The sequence below is a fragment of the Vigna angularis genome, chromosome 5 (genome assembly GCF_016808095.1).
Source record: "Vigna angularis cultivar LongXiaoDou No.4 chromosome 5, ASM1680809v1, whole genome shotgun sequence".
NCBI classification, from domain to species: domain Eukaryota; kingdom Viridiplantae; phylum Streptophyta; class Magnoliopsida; order Fabales; family Fabaceae; genus Vigna; species Vigna angularis.
The window spans coordinates 13,276,182-13,295,069 of NC_068974.1; the positions used below are offsets into that span (position 1 = coordinate 13,276,182).

The 18,888-nt window shown below is 36.6% G+C and overlaps 1 protein-coding gene and 1 non-coding gene across 2 annotated transcripts; both read right to left on the reverse strand.

Annotated features, from left to right (window-relative positions):
- Positions 1–13,015: 13,015 nt before the first annotated feature.
- On the reverse strand, positions 13,016–13,121 carry LOC128196834 (small nucleolar RNA R71). Its single transcript, XR_008249240.1, has one exon. It is a non-coding gene; the product is annotated as a small nucleolar RNA R71 (small nucleolar RNA).
- A 3,136-nt stretch (positions 13,122–16,257) lies between these two features.
- On the reverse strand, positions 16,258–16,869 carry LOC128196639 (secreted RxLR effector protein 161-like). The gene has a single exon (XM_052878132.1). It carries the CDS (start codon positions 16,867–16,869, stop codon positions 16,258–16,260), a length of 612 nt encoding a protein of 203 aa, XP_052734092.1.
- Between the last annotated feature and the right edge of the window lie 2,019 nt (positions 16,870–18,888).

Below are 18,888 nucleotides of genomic sequence, written 5' to 3' on the forward strand. Positions count from 1 at the left end.
GGCTTGTGGGATTTTCAAAAGGAGGAGAGAAAAGTCACTCCAAAAACAGACCAAGAAACTCAAACGCAGATGATTTAAGACTGACAGCTCCTATGCCACAGAAGGAGCATGATTACTTGAGAAGGAAGAGGAAGAGGATCAACAAGCCCCTGCAAGAGGATTGAAGATCTAGATAGAAAGTTGAGTCCTCTAGAAAGTCGAACAATGGCTTGGGATGAGGAAGAACGTGCCAAATACATGGCCAGGTAATTACTTAACTATTGAGCTTGTTCTTTGATCAATTGAATGTATTGAAGGAAAATGGCTTTTCCTTCAATAATTACTGAGTTCGTTGAGGTTAGGGATGAGATGATTTGTTTCAAAATTACATTGACATTTGTTACTAATTATATTTTTTTTAAGTAATAAGTTTAATGTATTCGGAAATCCCTATTTCTGCGGATTCGTATCAATTGGGTCCTCGTATTCTGAAATTTCTCCGTTGGGTCCCTATTTTGGTAAAATTGAGTTAATAATGCCCTTGCCGTTAATTGCTGTGGACGGCGTTAACTTTCTTGTGATGTAGCATGCTGAGGTGTCCTTTAATTACGATGTGGCACAGTATGAGGTTATTACGTGGATATTTATATAATTTTAAATTTTAAAATACGCTGGAAGAGCGTAGTCGGTGGTTGACGATAGAGGCGACGAGAGCTTGGCGAAGGCGTGGCTAGACACGGCAAGGGCATGTTTCTTCTTCATCCCTCCGTTCTGATTCGTGGGGCAAGGAGGAAGCTTCCTTCCCCTCTTCCTTTTCTGATTTTGATTGGGTTTTAGGGGTTATTGTTCGGTATCTGATTTTTGCGAACTGGGATGGTTGTTGTGCTTCTTTTCTACAAATGCGTTTTGAAGTTTCACTATTGTGATATTGGGGTTAGAGTTTGGACTGAGAATGTTAAGGTATTGAGTTTGGGGATTTTTTTTTGGGTTCTGTTCGCACCTGCTTCCTCCACGAAGGCGAATTTCCATGGATGTAATTGCCTAAAAATGATGAGGAAGAAGCAATCTAAACGGCGACCTCGCGCTCAATTGCAGTTGCATTTTCTCTAATTTTGGGTCTCTATGTTTTCTTTGGAAGGTGCGAGTTAATGGTGCTAAAGTAGTGTCGTGCCACAAATTCTGATTTGTGTTTCAGGTTCGCTAGAGCCGCAATTGAGAAACCATGGTTGTGGCATTAGGTTTTCAATTTGGGTTTCTACTGTGGTTCTGGATTTGCAGGTCTGGCGAACGGAAAAACTCGCGATTGGCACTTTCACAGCGGCGCTTGGTGGGGATTTCTGGTATGCAAGTTTGGTGGCGATTTCGTGGTGGCGACTTCAATGGAGTTGATGTGTGATTCGCGTGGCTGCCATGGAGAAGATGATGGAGTAGATTCTCGCGTGAGTTGTAGATGCGCGTTTCTGGGTTCTGTGGTTTGATCTTCTGCAGGTTGCTTGCGATCGACGAAGAAGGAAAGTGACAGAGGACTTGCGACGACCATGGAGGTTTGTTGAGAGGGTCGCACCTCTCACAAAAGTTGAGCATAAAAGAATGCAGTATAGTCTAGGATTTGACTCCTAGGTCGTCTCTCAAGGACCAATTTTGGTGGTTCAGTCTCAGATTTTTGACACGAAGGGGGGAGGGGGTTTGTGAATGTGGTTGAATGCGGTAAAATTAAATTAAAACTGGAAATAAAACGACACAGAATTTAAAATGCCAAAATAAATCTTAAAGACAATAAAAATTGCATGATAAAAGATGGTAAAAAAATGAAAACGGTAAATTGAAAAACGATAAAATTAAACGATTCAGAAAACAATAAACGATAAAATAAAAAGATGGTAAAAATAAAACACTTAAATGAAAATGAAATTTATCAAGGATTAAACATTTGAAAATAATATTCCAAAATAAAACTAACAAACTGTCTGTGATACACTACACGCTTCAGAAAATAAATCACTGTTTGGAAAATGAAAACTAAGAGAGCTTGCTACTGGAAAATGGAAGAGAAAGAGGCCAAAGCCTCCTCCCAGGACCGTTCCTACACTACTCCTAAATTCTGCTGAATTCTTCTATGCTGCTCTCCTTCTTTTATAGCAAAAATTGTGCACCTATTGCTTCTCCCTCTCTGCAGCCAGATTCCCGTCTGTGGTCCCCTAGCTTCCTTCCTATTCTTGTCTTTCTTCAATAGGCAGCCCCTAAATTCCTTCCAGTTTTTACGTTTGTTTTGTCTGTAACTAGCAGAGGGAATTTGTTGTCAAATGTTCACTCCTTGGACGTGCCAAAGTCAAGAAAGTAGGGCCCTCTCTTTTTCAGCTCAACTTGTCATCTTCTTCACTTGTGCCAAGACATGCTCATCCTTCTCCATTCTCCATTCCAACGTTTCACTTCTTCTTGCTTCCACCAAACCGTAATCTCCACCTCTTCTTCCAAGGTCATGTGTTGGTTTCTAGATGGGAGGGCGCTGCTGGAACGTGGATGCTCCATCCAAGTTGCTGGAGTGTGAAGCCCCTGGATAATGCTGCCATGGCCTCCCTTCTTCATTTCTTCACTTGTTGATTGTTGGATGAAACCAAGCAAGCCGTGGAATGTGAGCTGCTTGGACATGAGGGGCCCTTCATGTGGTGTCCGTTTGCTAGCTTCCTTTTTTCCCTGGTGGCAGTCAAAGAACCGTGAAGGTGGTGGCTCTTCTTCCTTCGTTCAACAACGCTCCTTCCAGCTCCTACATCAATGCATTCTTTCCAGCCAAAATGCTTACTTGTTGGACCGTTTAGCTGCTGCATGAAGGTTGCTCCGCTGGATGCTAGACAAAGGTGTTACAAGATATGCGCAAGAGCAGCCTCCTCCTCAACCGTTGCAGCTGCTGGATGCTTCTCAAGAAAATCGTGAAGTGTGAAGCTTCTCTTTGCTCAGGCTGGAAGTGCTTCTCTGCTACCATGGCTGTGAAGGTGGCTGCTCCATTCTCCTCTTTCTTCCAAGCTAGCGGACTTGGAGTTGGTTGGACCGTGAAGCTTCTTCCAGCAAGGCCGAGACACCCTCTTCTATTCCAAAGTGCTGGATTGCAAACCAAGAGAGATCTTTTTGCTGGACTGTTTGCTTGAAGCCAAACTCGTGTGGTCGTGTTGCTTTCTTCTCATTTTAATTGAAACTTCAATGTATATCTCATGTGTGAGCAGCGTTTGTAAAAGGAAATCAGAGAGTGGCGGCTGGTTGAAAATATCGTGTGGTGTGTTTTGTTTCAAAGGTAATTGTGAAATGAGTGATGGGCATTTTCTCAACAAAACCGTGAGCTAGAAACGTGTTACAACACTTCATTTACCCAAAATTCAAAAGCTTTCTTTGCATGTGGGCCGTGTGTTGTCTCCTTTGCAATTTTTTATGTGCTTCTTTTTCAATAATATTCAAGCTTGTTGCCAACATTTCAAAACCGTGAATTTGCTTCCACGTGGTCCCTTCTCTTTTTATGCCATGTAAGCCATTTATACAAAAAGAAGATTCCTTGGTTTGATGTGCTTGCCGTGACTTCATTTATATGTGGCCACTTCTTTCTTTGTTAATTTGTTGGATGGCAAACAACGTGGTCCCCTTCATTTCCATTCAATACATGCTTGCTCTTTCTCTATGCCGTGACCAAATTTCTGCTAGCTCCTTGTTTGCATGTAATTTGGAAAACACTTCACTAAAAATTAATTGTTCTCTACTTCCATGGAATAAGCGTGCCCCCATGCCTCCAATGCGCCTCATTCTTGTGTGTTAAAAGAAATTAATTCTTGGGCTCATTTTCATTTCTCATTTAATCTCTACATATCCCCAAATTCTATTTCCAAAATTTTTCCTGCAACCAATAATGTAAATAATTAGCTCAGATCATTCAAATTAATTAAGAATTTCTGATCGAATTAAGCATAATTAAGAAAAATAAGAAAATATTGGACATTTAAGCACAATTCCCTGATTAATTCTAGTACAATAAACTAAGCGAAGTGAAGAAAATAATGATTCATCAAGGTTCACGACGAAGGTTGAGGGGACAACTGCCGGCGAGATGGCAGTGGCGGCGCATAGTAGCTAGGGTTTGGAAATTAAGGTTTCTGTGGAGAAGATATAGATGACGTGGCAGGAGGCGTGAGGTGGTATGTTCTGGTTGGTTAACCTGTGTCACGTCGTAATTAAAGGACACCTCAACATGCCACATCACAAGAAAGTTAACGCCGTCCACAGCAATTAACGGCAAGGGCATTATTGACTCAATTTTACCAAAATAGGGACCCAATTGATACAAATCCGCAGAAATAAGGATTTCCGAATACATTAAACCTAAGTAATAATATAGTTTATTTCAAATTAAACACTTAGTATAAATTGTACCTTAGGTACAAGGATTTAGTGTGATTGTGGACTGTTAACAAAGCACATCTCAATAAAGTTGAAAGGTCTGTGAAATCGATTGACAAAGAGAATTATTCCTCAAAAGAAACATGGTAGGGACCTTGATCTTTCGTAATTTCTTCCTGGATTCATTCCACATGCGGGGAATAGATAATGTATATATTATGAAACTCCCTTGAGTTGTCATTGATCCACTGAAATAGCCTTTTCTAAAACCATTTTAGAAACATTTTTAGGAGAAGAAAATGTAATTGTTTTTTTATGCATACTAATTTATTGGAGCCTTTTCAATAACACACACACACACTTTTATTTATATATATATATATATGTATGTGTGTGTGTTATTATCCTCCTAGTACATCGTTAGGTAGATATTTGTCACTTGTGTGAATAGTGCTTAGATTTTCATGATAATATCATTCATACCTTGTACTTGATACATCTTTGCAATGAATGCCTCTGCCCTTCCATGAAACACTTTCCTTTCTTGTTCCCACCATATCGCCTTTTCTGCATCACTTCCATCAACCACACTATTGTTAATATCCTCAAGTAAAAGCGCCCAAACTTTGCGAGGTTCCTTACAATTTAGGTTCTTGTTGAATTCTCCCAAGGGTAATATTTCTCAGGGATGAGGGTATGAGTACTTGGTCGTCTTAAGCTTCAGACTTAATTTTCAAGGAACGTTAGGAATTGCACGAACTAGGAATTAAGGCAGGCTTGGCGCCGAGGGCTCGGGTTCTAAGTAATTTAGTGAGTGACGTTAACATTAATGCAAAAAGAAGAATTCTTATATACATGAGAGTAAACTTGGTGAAATCAAACCCTAACAACATAATCATCTCATTTTATAAACAACCTCTGTTCATCTATGTGTTACTCTATTATTGATCAATTTTCATTCATATTAATTTTCTATCTTTGCATCTTTAATCAATGATTTCGCTTTATTTAAGTCTTAATTAATCAAGTTATCACATAATTGTTTAGTGTCGAGAGTCTTCAGGGATACAATACTTGGTTTTACCATTTTATATTATTTGTGCGATTTGGTACACTTGCCAATCCATTAACAAGTTTTTGGCGCCGTTGCCGGGGACTCACGGTTTAAACTATTCTATTTGTATGATTCTTGATTAACTTAGACCTTATTTTTTTTTTTTCTTATTTTTATTTTTATTTTTAATTTTTTGTTTTGTGTCATTTAATTTTTGATGGGGAAGTGCATGCCTAGAGAGAAGTATACTAATGGCATTTAAAAGAATGAATGGAAAATATAAGCGGAAAAGAGAAAGGAGGAGGAAACTTATGACTCGTAGACACGCCACTTGAGAGAGGACTCCAAGATAAGTGTCGAAGAAGGACTGCCACTCGCTTTGCACAAGATAAGATTTGCCCAAAATGGACTAGAGACAGAAAACTATCTCAAGAGGAATGCAAATTTGCAATTCAACTCAAAGAATTCATTCAATTTCAAAGTTAATCCAAAAGGAGACCCTAAGCCTTCTTATATAGCCCTTGGAGTGAGTTTAAAGAGTGGAATTAAGAGATGTGGGGCTTCTAGTCTCAAGGCTGGCCAGCAGCTCCTAAGGTGCTTTAAGTCCCATATTGCTTAATTCCCTTCATCCTAAAGGGTTTATAAGCCAACTAGTTCTCCTAAAGTCAAAACAAAGAAGAAAAGTTATGCTACCTTGCACTTCCATCTAAGACGCCTTTCTTTCTCTTCTTTTCTTTTAAGACCAAGCCATGAGAGTCCCACATTGCTTGTGCTTAAAGGAAAAGAAGGGTTTATAAGTGTTTATTCTACTAGAACTAATGAAAAGAAATCAAAGAGGCAATACAAGCTTTTGAAACCTATTCTACTCTTTTTGTGTTTTTGTCACTTTGAAACTCTTCATTGTTGCCCCATTTATGATCATATCATCCCCCAGGTTGGAGAGGATTCGACCTCGAATCTTGAAAAACCTGCAACAAAGAGAGATGAATGACTTATTTGTTTTTATAATCCAAAGAAACTCCTCCTGGATCAAATGTTAACCTGCAAAAAACATCAAATATTTTGTGAATGAATTGTTGTTGACCAAACAATGTATATAGAAAAGGAATAGTGAAAGAATGGGTTTTTGAAATTGGATTTATTTTCTTAGTGGAAACTAAAAATCCCACTTTAGAAAAAAAATTATTTTTGTCTTGATTTAAGTTTAAAAAAGAAAACATTAACTCAAGATGTGGTTTGGAAATGGTGTGTGAAGAAGTGGGAATAAGAGATGAGAAAGGTGGGATATTTTCACAAAAGTTTTGAGGAAAAGAAGAAAGCTTAATAATTGGAGAAAAGTGGAAGGATGGAAAAACTCCCCTAAATTTGCTTGAATCCTGTAGAATGATGGGAGTGGAAGGTGCCTTCAGTAGCACTTCCTGTGTATGTAGGACGTTTTCCTTCTCCTTTTCTCTCACAAGGTCCTCTTGTCCTTTCTTTTCTCTCTCCTTTCTTTCTTTCATCTCATTTTCTTCTTTTACTCTCTCCTATTTTCTATCGTGTAGGTCCTTATTGAAACAATTAAGCATGACCTTCTCTTTTGAATCACTTGATGAGGAAGAAGAGTTATAATTTGGTGAAGGTAAGGAAGATGTAGACTCATTAGTGATAATTGCTTCACTCTCAATGCATGTTGCCTTTTTGGGGTAGGCAGAGGCTATATGACCATGTCCTAAGCATTTAAAACATTTAACGTGACTTGGTCTAGAAGGAGATTTAGGTGGGGAACAGGAGTGGTTAGAAGAAGAATGAGGACAAGATTTGTTAGTGGGCTCCTTAGAAACATCCTTGGTTTTATCCTTTGATGAAGAGGATTTGTACAAAACATCTCTTGAAGATTTGGAAAATTTGTTGTGACAAGCTTCTTTTTTCAAGAGTTTCTTCTCTACTTTCATGGCTCTATGAACCACTACATCTAAAGTCTCATCATCATTGAATTCAATTATATCTTTGATGTTGCTATTAAGTCCACTAATAAATCTAACTATTTTTGCATGATCATTTAAGGTTAGTATGATGTAGGAGCACTTCGAGCTCGCGAGCATACTTCTCCACACTTCGTCTACCTTGAGTAAGCCGTTGGAGCTTAATCAAGAGATCCCTATGGTAGTATGGAGGTACCAAATGTTGGTACAAAATGTCCCTGCAATGTTCCCATGTACTCCCGGGTGAGGCCATGGTTAAGTATCTCCTATTTAGCCATTGTTTGGCATATCCCTCTAAAGCTAAACAAGCTAACTTTACACGCAAAGGTCCATTTACACTATACAAATAAAAAATTTGGTCTACTTTAGCTATCCAATCTAGAAAAATAGACGGCTCGGCTTCCCCTTTGAAAGTAGGCAAGTTCAACTTTGGTAGTGTAAGGCCTTGGTCCATAGCTTTATCTTCTGGATGCTTCTTTGGTGAGGGAAGGTATACATTTACGGTTCTAAGTGCTTGCTTCTTCTTGTAGGAACCATGATCATGACCACGAGGTTGCTCCCCTTTTGCTTTCGCGTCCTTGTCCAGCCGCTTACTAATTCAATCAAGTTGGTGTTGCATTTGTTGAAATGCCTTCATCATATCAAACTTGCTAGATGGACCTCCATGATGGCTAGCTCTATTAGAAGAGGAATGGCTTAAACCTGTAGACATTTTAAAAAGGCACAAACAGAAACAATCTAACACAACAACCACGTTAGAATTAGTGTGAAAACAGCAGCTAAAAGTGGCGCAAACAACAGCCAAGGTTCACTCTAAAACACCAAGAAATGATGGCTCAAGGCTCACAATTTTATGGTGAAAGAAAGAACAAGATCACTCCCTCACGAGCTGATGAGGAGCTGAGATAACATTTACTGATGGATGTTATCTGCACTAGAGCATGATCTTTTCTATCTTTTATTTTGTACTACTAAACTTATTTGCTTCGGTTAATAGAATAAGGTTTGATATACTCAATTTGAAACTGTGTCTGTTATGATGGTTTGCTTTTGACTTTTGTGTGATAAGTAATGCTTGATGATGCTTTGATATTGACTGATGTTGAGAATGTGCACAATATATGCTGAGATACAGGTGGTTCACAAGCTTTGTGAACAAATGCATGATGTTGTGATTGTGATTATGATGCTAAGCAGGATGGGTATATGGAATGGTTAAATGAACCTATATGTGAGGTTTTGAGATCCAGAGTTTTGATTGAAAGCATGAATGACTTTGCCCATGTTTTTTATAATTAAATCACTTACTTGTATGTGTCATATGATTAAGGCCATTTGTTGGTAACCCTTTTTAGCCAAGATGCATGATTTTAGCCCACTAAAAGAGAACACTATGTGTTCTATCCTTTGAACCTTTAACCATGAACATGATTTGAAAACCCTTTTTGAAAAGCTTTACCTTGAGTTGAGTTGAGAATATTTTATGGTATTGATAAATGTTCAAGTTTGGGGTTGTTGGGAAATCTAGAAAGGGAAAATAACAAGCATTGAGCCGAGAGCTAAGCATGTGAAAATCAAAAGAAAAAGGAAGAAAAGAAAGAAAAAGAGAAAGGCTCAATGCAAAAGAAAGTTGGGAAGAAGGAAGAATGGTTTTGTTTAGATGATTCACTTGACTCAAGGATTTTGTAATCTAGAAAAACTAATTTTGTTGTTAGTCCAGCCACATTATAAGCCATAGAAAAGTCCTTGTGATGATACTTACTTGTGAATGTTTTTTATTGTGGTAAAATGAAAGGCAAAGTTAATTCATGTGACATCGTGATAGTAGAGTGGATGAGTGACCTCTTATACACTTGTGTGTTTGAGTGAAACACTTTATCTAGTGAGGAAAGAGTCCATGAACACATAAGAACATATATGCTTAGTTGATTGATCATTCATGAAAATAGCATTTGTTGGATATTATGTGATTGTGTGAACACTAATTAATATGCACATCTTGATTGAAGTCTTTATGATGAGCTAATTTGAGTAATTACTTGTCTTAAGAAAAGAAGTTTTCAATGTGGTGAATGATGACAAATTTATGAACACCGAAAAATGGCACCAAAAACTTGTTTAACCCTCGGCAAGTGTGACCGAATCGTATCAAGTAATAAACTCGGTAAGACCAAGTATCGTTCTCCCAAAGGACTCACGACCTAGTTAGTTATATGATTTCTTGATTATTTAAGACTTGAGAACAAATTGTTATAAGTTTCAAATGCAAAAGACAAAAAGTAAACATGTATGCATGTGCTGATCAATGGGAAAGAAGAACACAAACACTGAACGAATTATATGGATGAGTATGTTGTTGGGGTAATCAATTTCATCTTATCCACTTTCATATATTTTAGGAATTCATCATTCTTTTAATCAATGTTAATGCCACTCTCTAAATTACCTTAAACCTGATGTCTCGGCGAAGAAAGCATATCCTTAATTATGAGTTCATACAATTCCTAGCATCCCTAATAATTAATTCTGAAGCACAGAAGCTTAAAGGCAACCAACCCTCATATCCCTATGTCTAGGCAATACTGCTTTTGGGAGAATTTCCCCAGTTCTAGATTTCCCCGTATGTGTCCATATCGACAAAACCAATAATCATGACATCGAATGAGTTAAACAATGCATGCTTTGAGCAAAGAAGAAAAACCCTAACTAATGATGAAAGAAAACATGTATCATAAATATGATGTTTAAACACAAAATTCCATATATGAGAGCTTCAAAAGATTCCATTGATTCCCCAACAACAAGAAGAGTTTAGTTCACCATATTCATGGTGAAACTAGATGAAATACAATGAAATAGTGAAAGATAGAACCCTAGAAAGTTGAGTAGGTAGCCTTAGCATCCAAAATCTTCCTCTAAGGAGTGTAAAGGTGTGTGTTTGCTTCGTACTCTGCCAAAGATACAAACCCTAGGAAGTCCTAAATCTTATATGCTATTCGAAATATTACAGAAAAGTGGGCCTAAGCCCAAAATAATGGCGCTTAGTGGTAAACTACTGCTCAATGGTAAGTGCGTGTGTTGAATTCTTCCCCTCAGCTGCACTTTCACCCCTCAGCGGAGCCAGCGGATGTTCATTAGTGCTGCTCAGCGGTAAACTGGCATTGAGCGGTACTTGCGGCTTCTCTTCCTTTGCACTTTTTGAGTTCTTTTCTGATTCCATCTCTATCCTTCTTCACTTCTTTCATCAAATTCACCTTAAAACCTGCATAAAACACTGAAATCAAGCATAAACCTATCCAACTCTCTTATTTCCAAAAATATAAACAAAAGCATGATTCCAAGCTAGTTTCTAAGTGTTAAAGGTTGCTTTTAGTATCAATTTTAAGCATGAAAATAACAGTTTTTCAACTGTTATCAGTGAACCATTGTATGGATTGGTGGAAGATTGAGTTACATCTTGTTTGCTTGAGGACAAGCAAAGTTATAAGTTGGGGTTGTGATAACAGTTGAAAAACTGTTATTTTTATACTTAAATTTGACCTTAAAGACAACCTTTATGACTTAGAAACTAGCTTGGAATAATGTTTTTTTTGAAGTTTTGAAAATAAGAGAGTTGGATAGGTTTTATGCTTCATTTCCTTGTTTTTGCAGGTTTTAAGATGAATTAAGTGAAGGAGGTTAAGGAGCGAAGAGTTGGATTCAAAAAAGGAAGAAAAAGTGCATAAAAGGAAGAAGCCGCAAGTACCGCTCAACGCCATTTACCGCTGAGCAGCACTTTGAAGGCCTGCAGTCACCGCTGAAGGGTAAAACTGCAGCTGAGGGACATAATAGAAGTCATGCACTTACCGCTGAGCGACATTCTTATGGGCTTGGGCTCACTTTTTTGTAATTTTTAGAATACTATATAAGGTTTTAGTGGACCTAGGTCAGTGATCTTTGGCTGGAACGAAGCAGAAACACACTCTTTCACCCCTTGGAGGAGGATTTTGGATGCTACAACTGCTTTCTCACCTTTGTAGGGTTTTATCTTTCATTCTTTCATTGTATTTCATCTAGTTTCACCATGAATATGGTGAACTAAACCTTTATTGTTGTTGGGGAATCAATGTAATCCTTTGAAACTCTCATGTATTGAATTTGTTCTTCAAGATCTTTATGATATATGCTTTCTTTCATTAATTGTTAGGGTTTTTCCTCTTTGCTCTAAGCATGCATTGTTAAACTCATTCAATGTCATTATTATTGATTTTGTCGATATGGACACATACGGTAAAATCTAGATCTGGGGAATCTCTCCCAATAGTAGTATAAACCTAGACATAGGAGTATGATGGTTGGTTGCCTTTAAGCTTCTGTGCTTTATAATGCATGAGTAATTTCTAGGGAGACAAGACATTGTAAACTAGTGATTATGATTAGGCTTTCTTCGCTGAGACATCAAGTTTAAGGTAATTTAAAAAGTGGCATTAACATTAATGAAGAAAGATGAATTCTTGAATACATGAGAGTGGATAGGATGAAATTGATAAACCCCAACATCATATTCATTCATATATTTCAAACCACGTGTTTTGTTTCTTCTTGCCCAATGATCAATGCATGCATTCATATTTAGTTTTCAGTATTTTGCATTTAAACCTACAAGAATTTGTTCATAAGTCTTAGATAATCAACAAATCACATAACTGTCTAGGCCGTGAGTCCTTTGGGAGAACGATACTTGGTCTTATCAGGTTTTATTACTTGATACGATTCAGTTACACTTGCCGAGGTTTCAACAATGAATTCAATCCCAACTTCTCATATTAAAATTTCTTTAACTTATCTGCTATAACTATTTTACTTTTAGGCAACGTAGTATAAATTATCAAAATCCATTATGAATTAGATTGAATACCCTTGTATATATGCTGTTTGAGATAAATTTATCTATTTAATTGAAGTTGTTCCTCGTGGGATTGATACTCTTACTTAAAAATCATTATACTACAATTGACTATTGGTACGCTTGCCAAAAGATTCAACAAGTATCTTTGGCGCCGTTGTCGGGGACCGATTTTTTTTTTGAATTTTTAAAGTTATCTCATCCAGCTTTGTGAATATATTTCTTTTTATTTACTTAGTTTATTTAGTTTTTTCTTTTGTACTAATCCTTTCTTGAGTTGTTTTGATTTATGTTCTTAAGAGGTCAGGTTTCTAAAGATCAATTAGCATTTGCCCTAGAGATTGAAAAAACCGCTCGAAGAAATATAGGCAAAAACAAGAAGAAGCAAGGAAAAACAAAGGAAAAATCTTCCAATACTTACATCACACATCTGGAAACATAAAATATTGCGGAAGAAGAACCAACCCCACCTAGAAGAACACTGGGAGGCTATGCTTAGCCTTATCAGTTCTCATCAATTCACTGGAATGGATAATGAAGATCCATATATTCATCTTTCTACGTTCTATGAACTGATAGGAACTATGGGATTTGAAGAAAGAGATCTTGACCATGTATATATGTGTTTGTTTCCTTTTTCTTTGATAGGCAAAGAAAAGGAATGACTTAAATCACATCCAAACCAGAGTCTGAACAAGTGGAGTGATGTAGAAGATAAATTCTTGAATATATTCTTTCGACCTTCTCGTTACATTAAGGCAAAAGTTGAGATTTCTACTTTTAGGCAAGGACCAGATGAGCCATTCTGGGAAGCTTGGGAATGATTTAATTCTTTATTGAGGAGATGCCCAAATCATGGGTTTGAAGATATTGCTCAACTAAATATTTTCTGCAATGGGGTTTGAGGCCAGACACAAAAATGATATTAGATGCAACAGTTGGAGGAACAATGATGTATGTGGATGCAGAGCAAGCAACAAGAATAATTGAGGCACTAACATCTACAGACCATCAAGCTCAACATAATAGAAAAACAATTCAACAGAAAGGTATGCTTGATCTTAGTACTACAAATGCAATTTTAGCTCAGAATAAAATCCTGACTCAGCAGATGGAAGGATTAACCAAACAAATGGCTAATTTATCTGAGCAGTTGAAAGAAGTACAATCTTCTCCCTGTCAACAACCCATGAGATGTAACTTCTGTGGAGATGACCATCCCAATGGTCATTGTTCATATCAAAGTAGTCCACAAGAAGGAGAAGTTCAATACGTGAGCAATCAAAGAAGAACATGTAATTTCTCTAACAACAATAACTTTTCACAAGGGTGGAGAAACAATCAAAGTCAGAATTTTGGATGGAAACAAGATGTTGGTCCTTCAAATAGACAACCTCCTTATCAGCATCAACAACAAAATCCATCTGTGTATGAAAGAACAACCAAATTGGAGGATACTTTAGAAAAATTCATGCAAGCATCTATAACCAATCAAAAAAATACAGAAGCTTCAATCAGAAATCTTGAAACACAGGTTGGACAGTTGGCTAAACAACTATCAGATCAACATGCAAGTCATGTTTCAGCCAACACCCAAACTAATCCCAAGGAGCATTGTAAATCAATTACTACCAAGAGTGGTAAAATTGTAAATCCATTACTATTGATCTCTTGTAGAAAGTGTGAAAGCTCCAAGAATTCATCAAGAAGACCGTGGTGTTCATCTTTGGTGATTGCTTGACGAGCAAGAATCTGTGTGCTCTTACTGTCTGATCAACATGCACTTGAGGTGTCTATTTTGTGATCATTTTGTGTCAATCTTGTGAAGATTGGAGTTGCTCTGTTGTGACTACAGGAAGAGGACGTGTTGCGTTCTGGACTTTGAGGGGTTTCTCAAAGGGTTGAAGATGGTAGGAGAGGGGTCATCTTGCTTCTGGTCTTTGTGTGTTGTATGCCTATATTTTTATTAGAGGGTTAGAGAGGTGTTTTATATTTTTGACGTGGAGGTCTCTATAAAAGCCTTGTTGTAAAAACCTTGATCATTATAGTGCATTTGCTTCCTGTGGTGGAAGGACATTGGATGTAGGCTTGGCCGAACCAATATAAAAACCTAGTGTTTGATTTTTCTAACCCTACTCTATTACATTCAGTCGACTTTATTTTCATGCATTCGACTATATTCCGCTGCACTACAAAGTCTTTTTCCTTGCGTTTCAAGAAAGCTTTTAAAGGCATCTACTTTGCGAAAAATATTTAAAGAGTCGAATATCACAATTCAGTTAAAGCAGTTAGCAGCAATCAATGTAGTTAGTTGAATTTACAATTAATGCAGTCGAATCAAAATAAATGCTTGGTCAACATATTTAAAAATATAACCGTTGTAACATTTAATACAAGCATGAACAAAATTTCAAAACATAAAAAACTTAATCGAATGGCTTGCGCACATAGTTGACTTTGTAACAATTAAAAACATAATTTTGAAAAACTTTCTCTTCAAAAATTCTCACAGCACACTTTTGAAAAAGTTTGTGCAAAGCCACGAGTTTTAATCGACTTACTTCATAATGAAGTCGACTTAAAACTGTTGTTTTGCCACTCAATTAAAGTTCAACAAAAGTGCATGTGGTTTTCCTTTTTCAAAACATTTCTTATGGATTCACAGATAAGATCTCATGTAAAACACAGTGAATTTGCATGCTTTGTCAAAAAGAACACAAACATGTTCTCATATATTCATAATCATGAAAGTAATGAATATGTAACACATCAACACATGTGTTATTAATTATGTGTTGTCATCATCAAAAAAACCAGAAGCTTTGAGATTGTAGGTTTAGTTAAACCAGTGCTCCCCCTATCAACAATCTCAACAATCTCCCCCTTTTTTGATGATGAACAACCATGATTAATAAACAAAAATGTTGTACAAATCAAATCATATATCAAAATGTATCAGAGCAAATTATCAACAAATGATCAAAATGTACCGAGCAAATGTTGAAATCTTCTCATTTTTTATTCAGAGCAAAAACATATAAATTCATATCAGAATATATCAGAGCAAACAAAATGTATATCAGAGCTCAAAATGAATATCAGAACATTCTTCCAACATTCTCCCCCTTTGTGCATTAGCAAAAAAGGTATGCAAATGGGTAATGATATTCAGATAATCAGACATGCAGAGATGCATCCATAAATATAACACAGATACAGATTCTCCCCCTTTCATAGATAATCATATGAAAAAGATAAATTCCCCTCCTTAAGTGTACGCATGTGGAATATCTAAAATATCATGCAATGCTTTCTCTACCATTATGCATGTTTTACATTCAAAACCCAAATGCACAATGCAGCTTTCACAAAACATTTTAAAGCATGTATAAGCATGTGACAATATTGTATCATATCAGAAATTGTGCAAACACGTCAATGTAGCACAGATACAATATCAATCAACAATCTCAATATTATCTCAAGTAATTTCAATCAATTATAGAACAAAGATATATTGAAAAAGAAACAATTAGTAATATGTGATCAATAAACCGAATAACCAAATTCCAATTCATGGAATTTATAACCCCTGTTAAACAGTAATCGATTGATCCACTATTGCAATCGATTTCATTACTTTCCATTTGAATTGAATCTCCAATTGTTCATCCAGAAGCAATGTTCCTGCAAAACCTTTCAAGATCTTTTCCAGATTAAACATTTTAGAATCATTGTAATACAAGAATTAATACAGGTATAATCTGTGTGTAAATGTATGAATGCAGTATTAATCAGTAATATGTTCAACTTCATACATAACACAATCGACTTTAATCAAATATAAACCACTACTTTATACTACTATCATTTAAGATTCCTAGTTCATTTCGAATAGTATAAAATCTTTCTTTGTTCAATGATTTTTTAAAAATATTAGCCCATTGATGTAAGGTATCTACATATTCAACCTTAATTTCACCCTTGAGGATGTGGTCTCATATGAAGTGATGTGTTATTTCAATATGCTTAGTTTTCGAATGAAGAACAGGATTTTTAGTCAAATTTATTGCGCTTGTGTTATCACATTTTAAGGGAATGTGATCTAGTGATATACTGTAATCTTCTAGTTGGCTCTTGATCATAAGAAGTTGAGCACAACAGCTACCAGCTGCTATGTATTCAGCTTCTGTGGTGGATAATGCCACACAAGCTTGTTTCTTTGAATGCCAATTGACTAAAGAAAATCCAAGTAGATGACAAGTGTCACTAGTGCTCTTTCTATCTAGCTTACATCCTTCAAAGTCAGAATCACTATAACCTTCAAGAAAAATATTTGTACAGTTTGGATACCACAGTCCAAGACTTTTTGTTCCTTTAAGATATTTCAAAATTCTTTTTATAGCAGTTAGGTGTGATTCTTTAGGTGAAGACTGAAATCTAGCACAAAGACATACACTGTGCATGATGTCAGGTTTATTGGCAGTTAGATATAACAAAGATTCGATCATACATGTATACATCTTTTGATCAACGTCCTTACCAGCTTCATCAAGATCTAGGTAGCAGTTTGTAGCTATGGGAGTTGCAGCTTCCTTGCAATCCAGCATTTTGAATTTCTTCAACAGATCAGTATAGTACTTGGATTGGTGAATGAAAATGCCATTTTTCGCTTACTTGACTTGAAGACCAAGAAAGTAAGTAAGCTCTCCCATCATGGACATCTCAAACTCATCCTGCATAGTCTTGAAAAATTCTTTGCACAAAGTAGGATTAGTTGATCCGAAGATAATGTCATCAACATAAACTTGAACATACAATTTATCTTTATTTGAACTTTTAATGCAGAGAGTTAAGTCAACTTTACGCCTGGAGAATCCTTTCTTTACCAGAAACTCACTTAAGCACTCACACCATGACCTTGGCACTTGCTTCAACCCATACAAAGCCTTTTTGAGGTTGAAGACATAGTCTGGATGTTCAAAATTCTCAAATCCTGGTGGTTGTTCCACATAAACTTCCTCTTTAATATATCCATTTAGGAATGCACTTTTGACATCCATTTGATATAGCTTGAATTTCATCACTGATGCAATAGCAAGAAGAATTTTTATTGCCTCCAGTCTAGCCACAGGTGCATATGTTTCATCATAATTGATTCCTTCCTCGTGGCAGTAGCCTTTTCCAACTAATCTTGCTTTATTTTTTGATTTCACCTGAATCATTCATCTTATTTCTGAAAACCCATTTTGTGCTTATGACCTACAGGTTATCTATTCTTGGTACCCATTCCCATACATTATTCCTCTTAAACTGGTTTAGTTCCTCTTGCATGGCCATCATCCAATTTTCATCTGCAAGAGCATCTTCAACCCTTTTTGGCTCAATCTTAGACACGTATGCAACATTCATGTTGAACTGATTCAGTTGCCTTCTTGTAGACACACCTCTCGTAATATCACCAATTATGTTTCCTGTGGAGACATTTTTAGGAACTTTCCATTCCTTAACCGATTCTGTTCTGGGAGAATCGATTACGTCGTCAGAGTTCTCTTCTTCTAGAATTTCCTCATTTTCTTCCTCTTCTCCAGTAGAGTTGTCAGCTTCTATAGATTTTCTAGTCTGTTTAGGATTAACAGTGGTTTCAACATACTCATCAAACGCAACATGAACCGATTCTTCAACACACATTGTTCTCTTGTTGTATACCCGATAAACTTTGCTTGTAAATGAATATCCTATAAAAATTCCTTTATCAGCCTTGGAGTCAAACTTACCAAGGTTTTCCTTTCCAGTGTTTAGTACAAAACATTTGCATCCGAAGATCCTTAGATGTGAGATATTTAGCTTTCTTCCTTTGAATAGATCATATGGAGTTGCTTTCAACATTGATCTTATTACAGTTCTGTACAACACATAGCATGTTGTACTTATTGCATCTTCCCATAAATAGTTTGGCATGTTCCTTTCATTCAGCATTGTTCTTGCTAACTCTTCTAATGCCCTATTCTTTCTTTCAACTATACCATTTTGTTGAGGTGTTCTAGGTGCTGAGAAATTGTGAGATATTCCCATTTCCGCACAGTATTCATCAAATGTTTTATTCTGAAATTCTTTGTCGTAGTCACTTCTAATCGATTTGATTCTGAGTTCTTTCTCATTTTGAATAATAGCAGCAAACTTCTTAAACACTTTGAATGTGTCACTCTTGGCAGGGATGAAGAAGGTACAAGTGAAGTGAGAATAGTCATCCACGATTACTAATCCATAAGAATTTCCACCTAGACTTTTCACCCTTCAGGGACCGAATAAGTCCATGTGTAGAAGTTGCAGAGGTCTGCAAGTTGACATCTTCCTTTTGTTCTTGAAGGACTGCCTAGTTTGTTTTCCCTTTTGGAATGCATCACATAATCTCTCAGAAGCGTAGCGAATGTTGGGAAGACCAATGACAAGATCCTTTGATACTAACTTGTTCAGTTGGCTCATGTTGATGTGAGCTAGTCTCTTGTGCCACAACCAGGCATCATCTTCCTTAGTCATCAAACAAACGACAGACTTGAATGATGTATCTTTGAAGTCGATTATGTAGATGTTATTATGTCTTTTTCCCACAAGTAACATCTCATCAG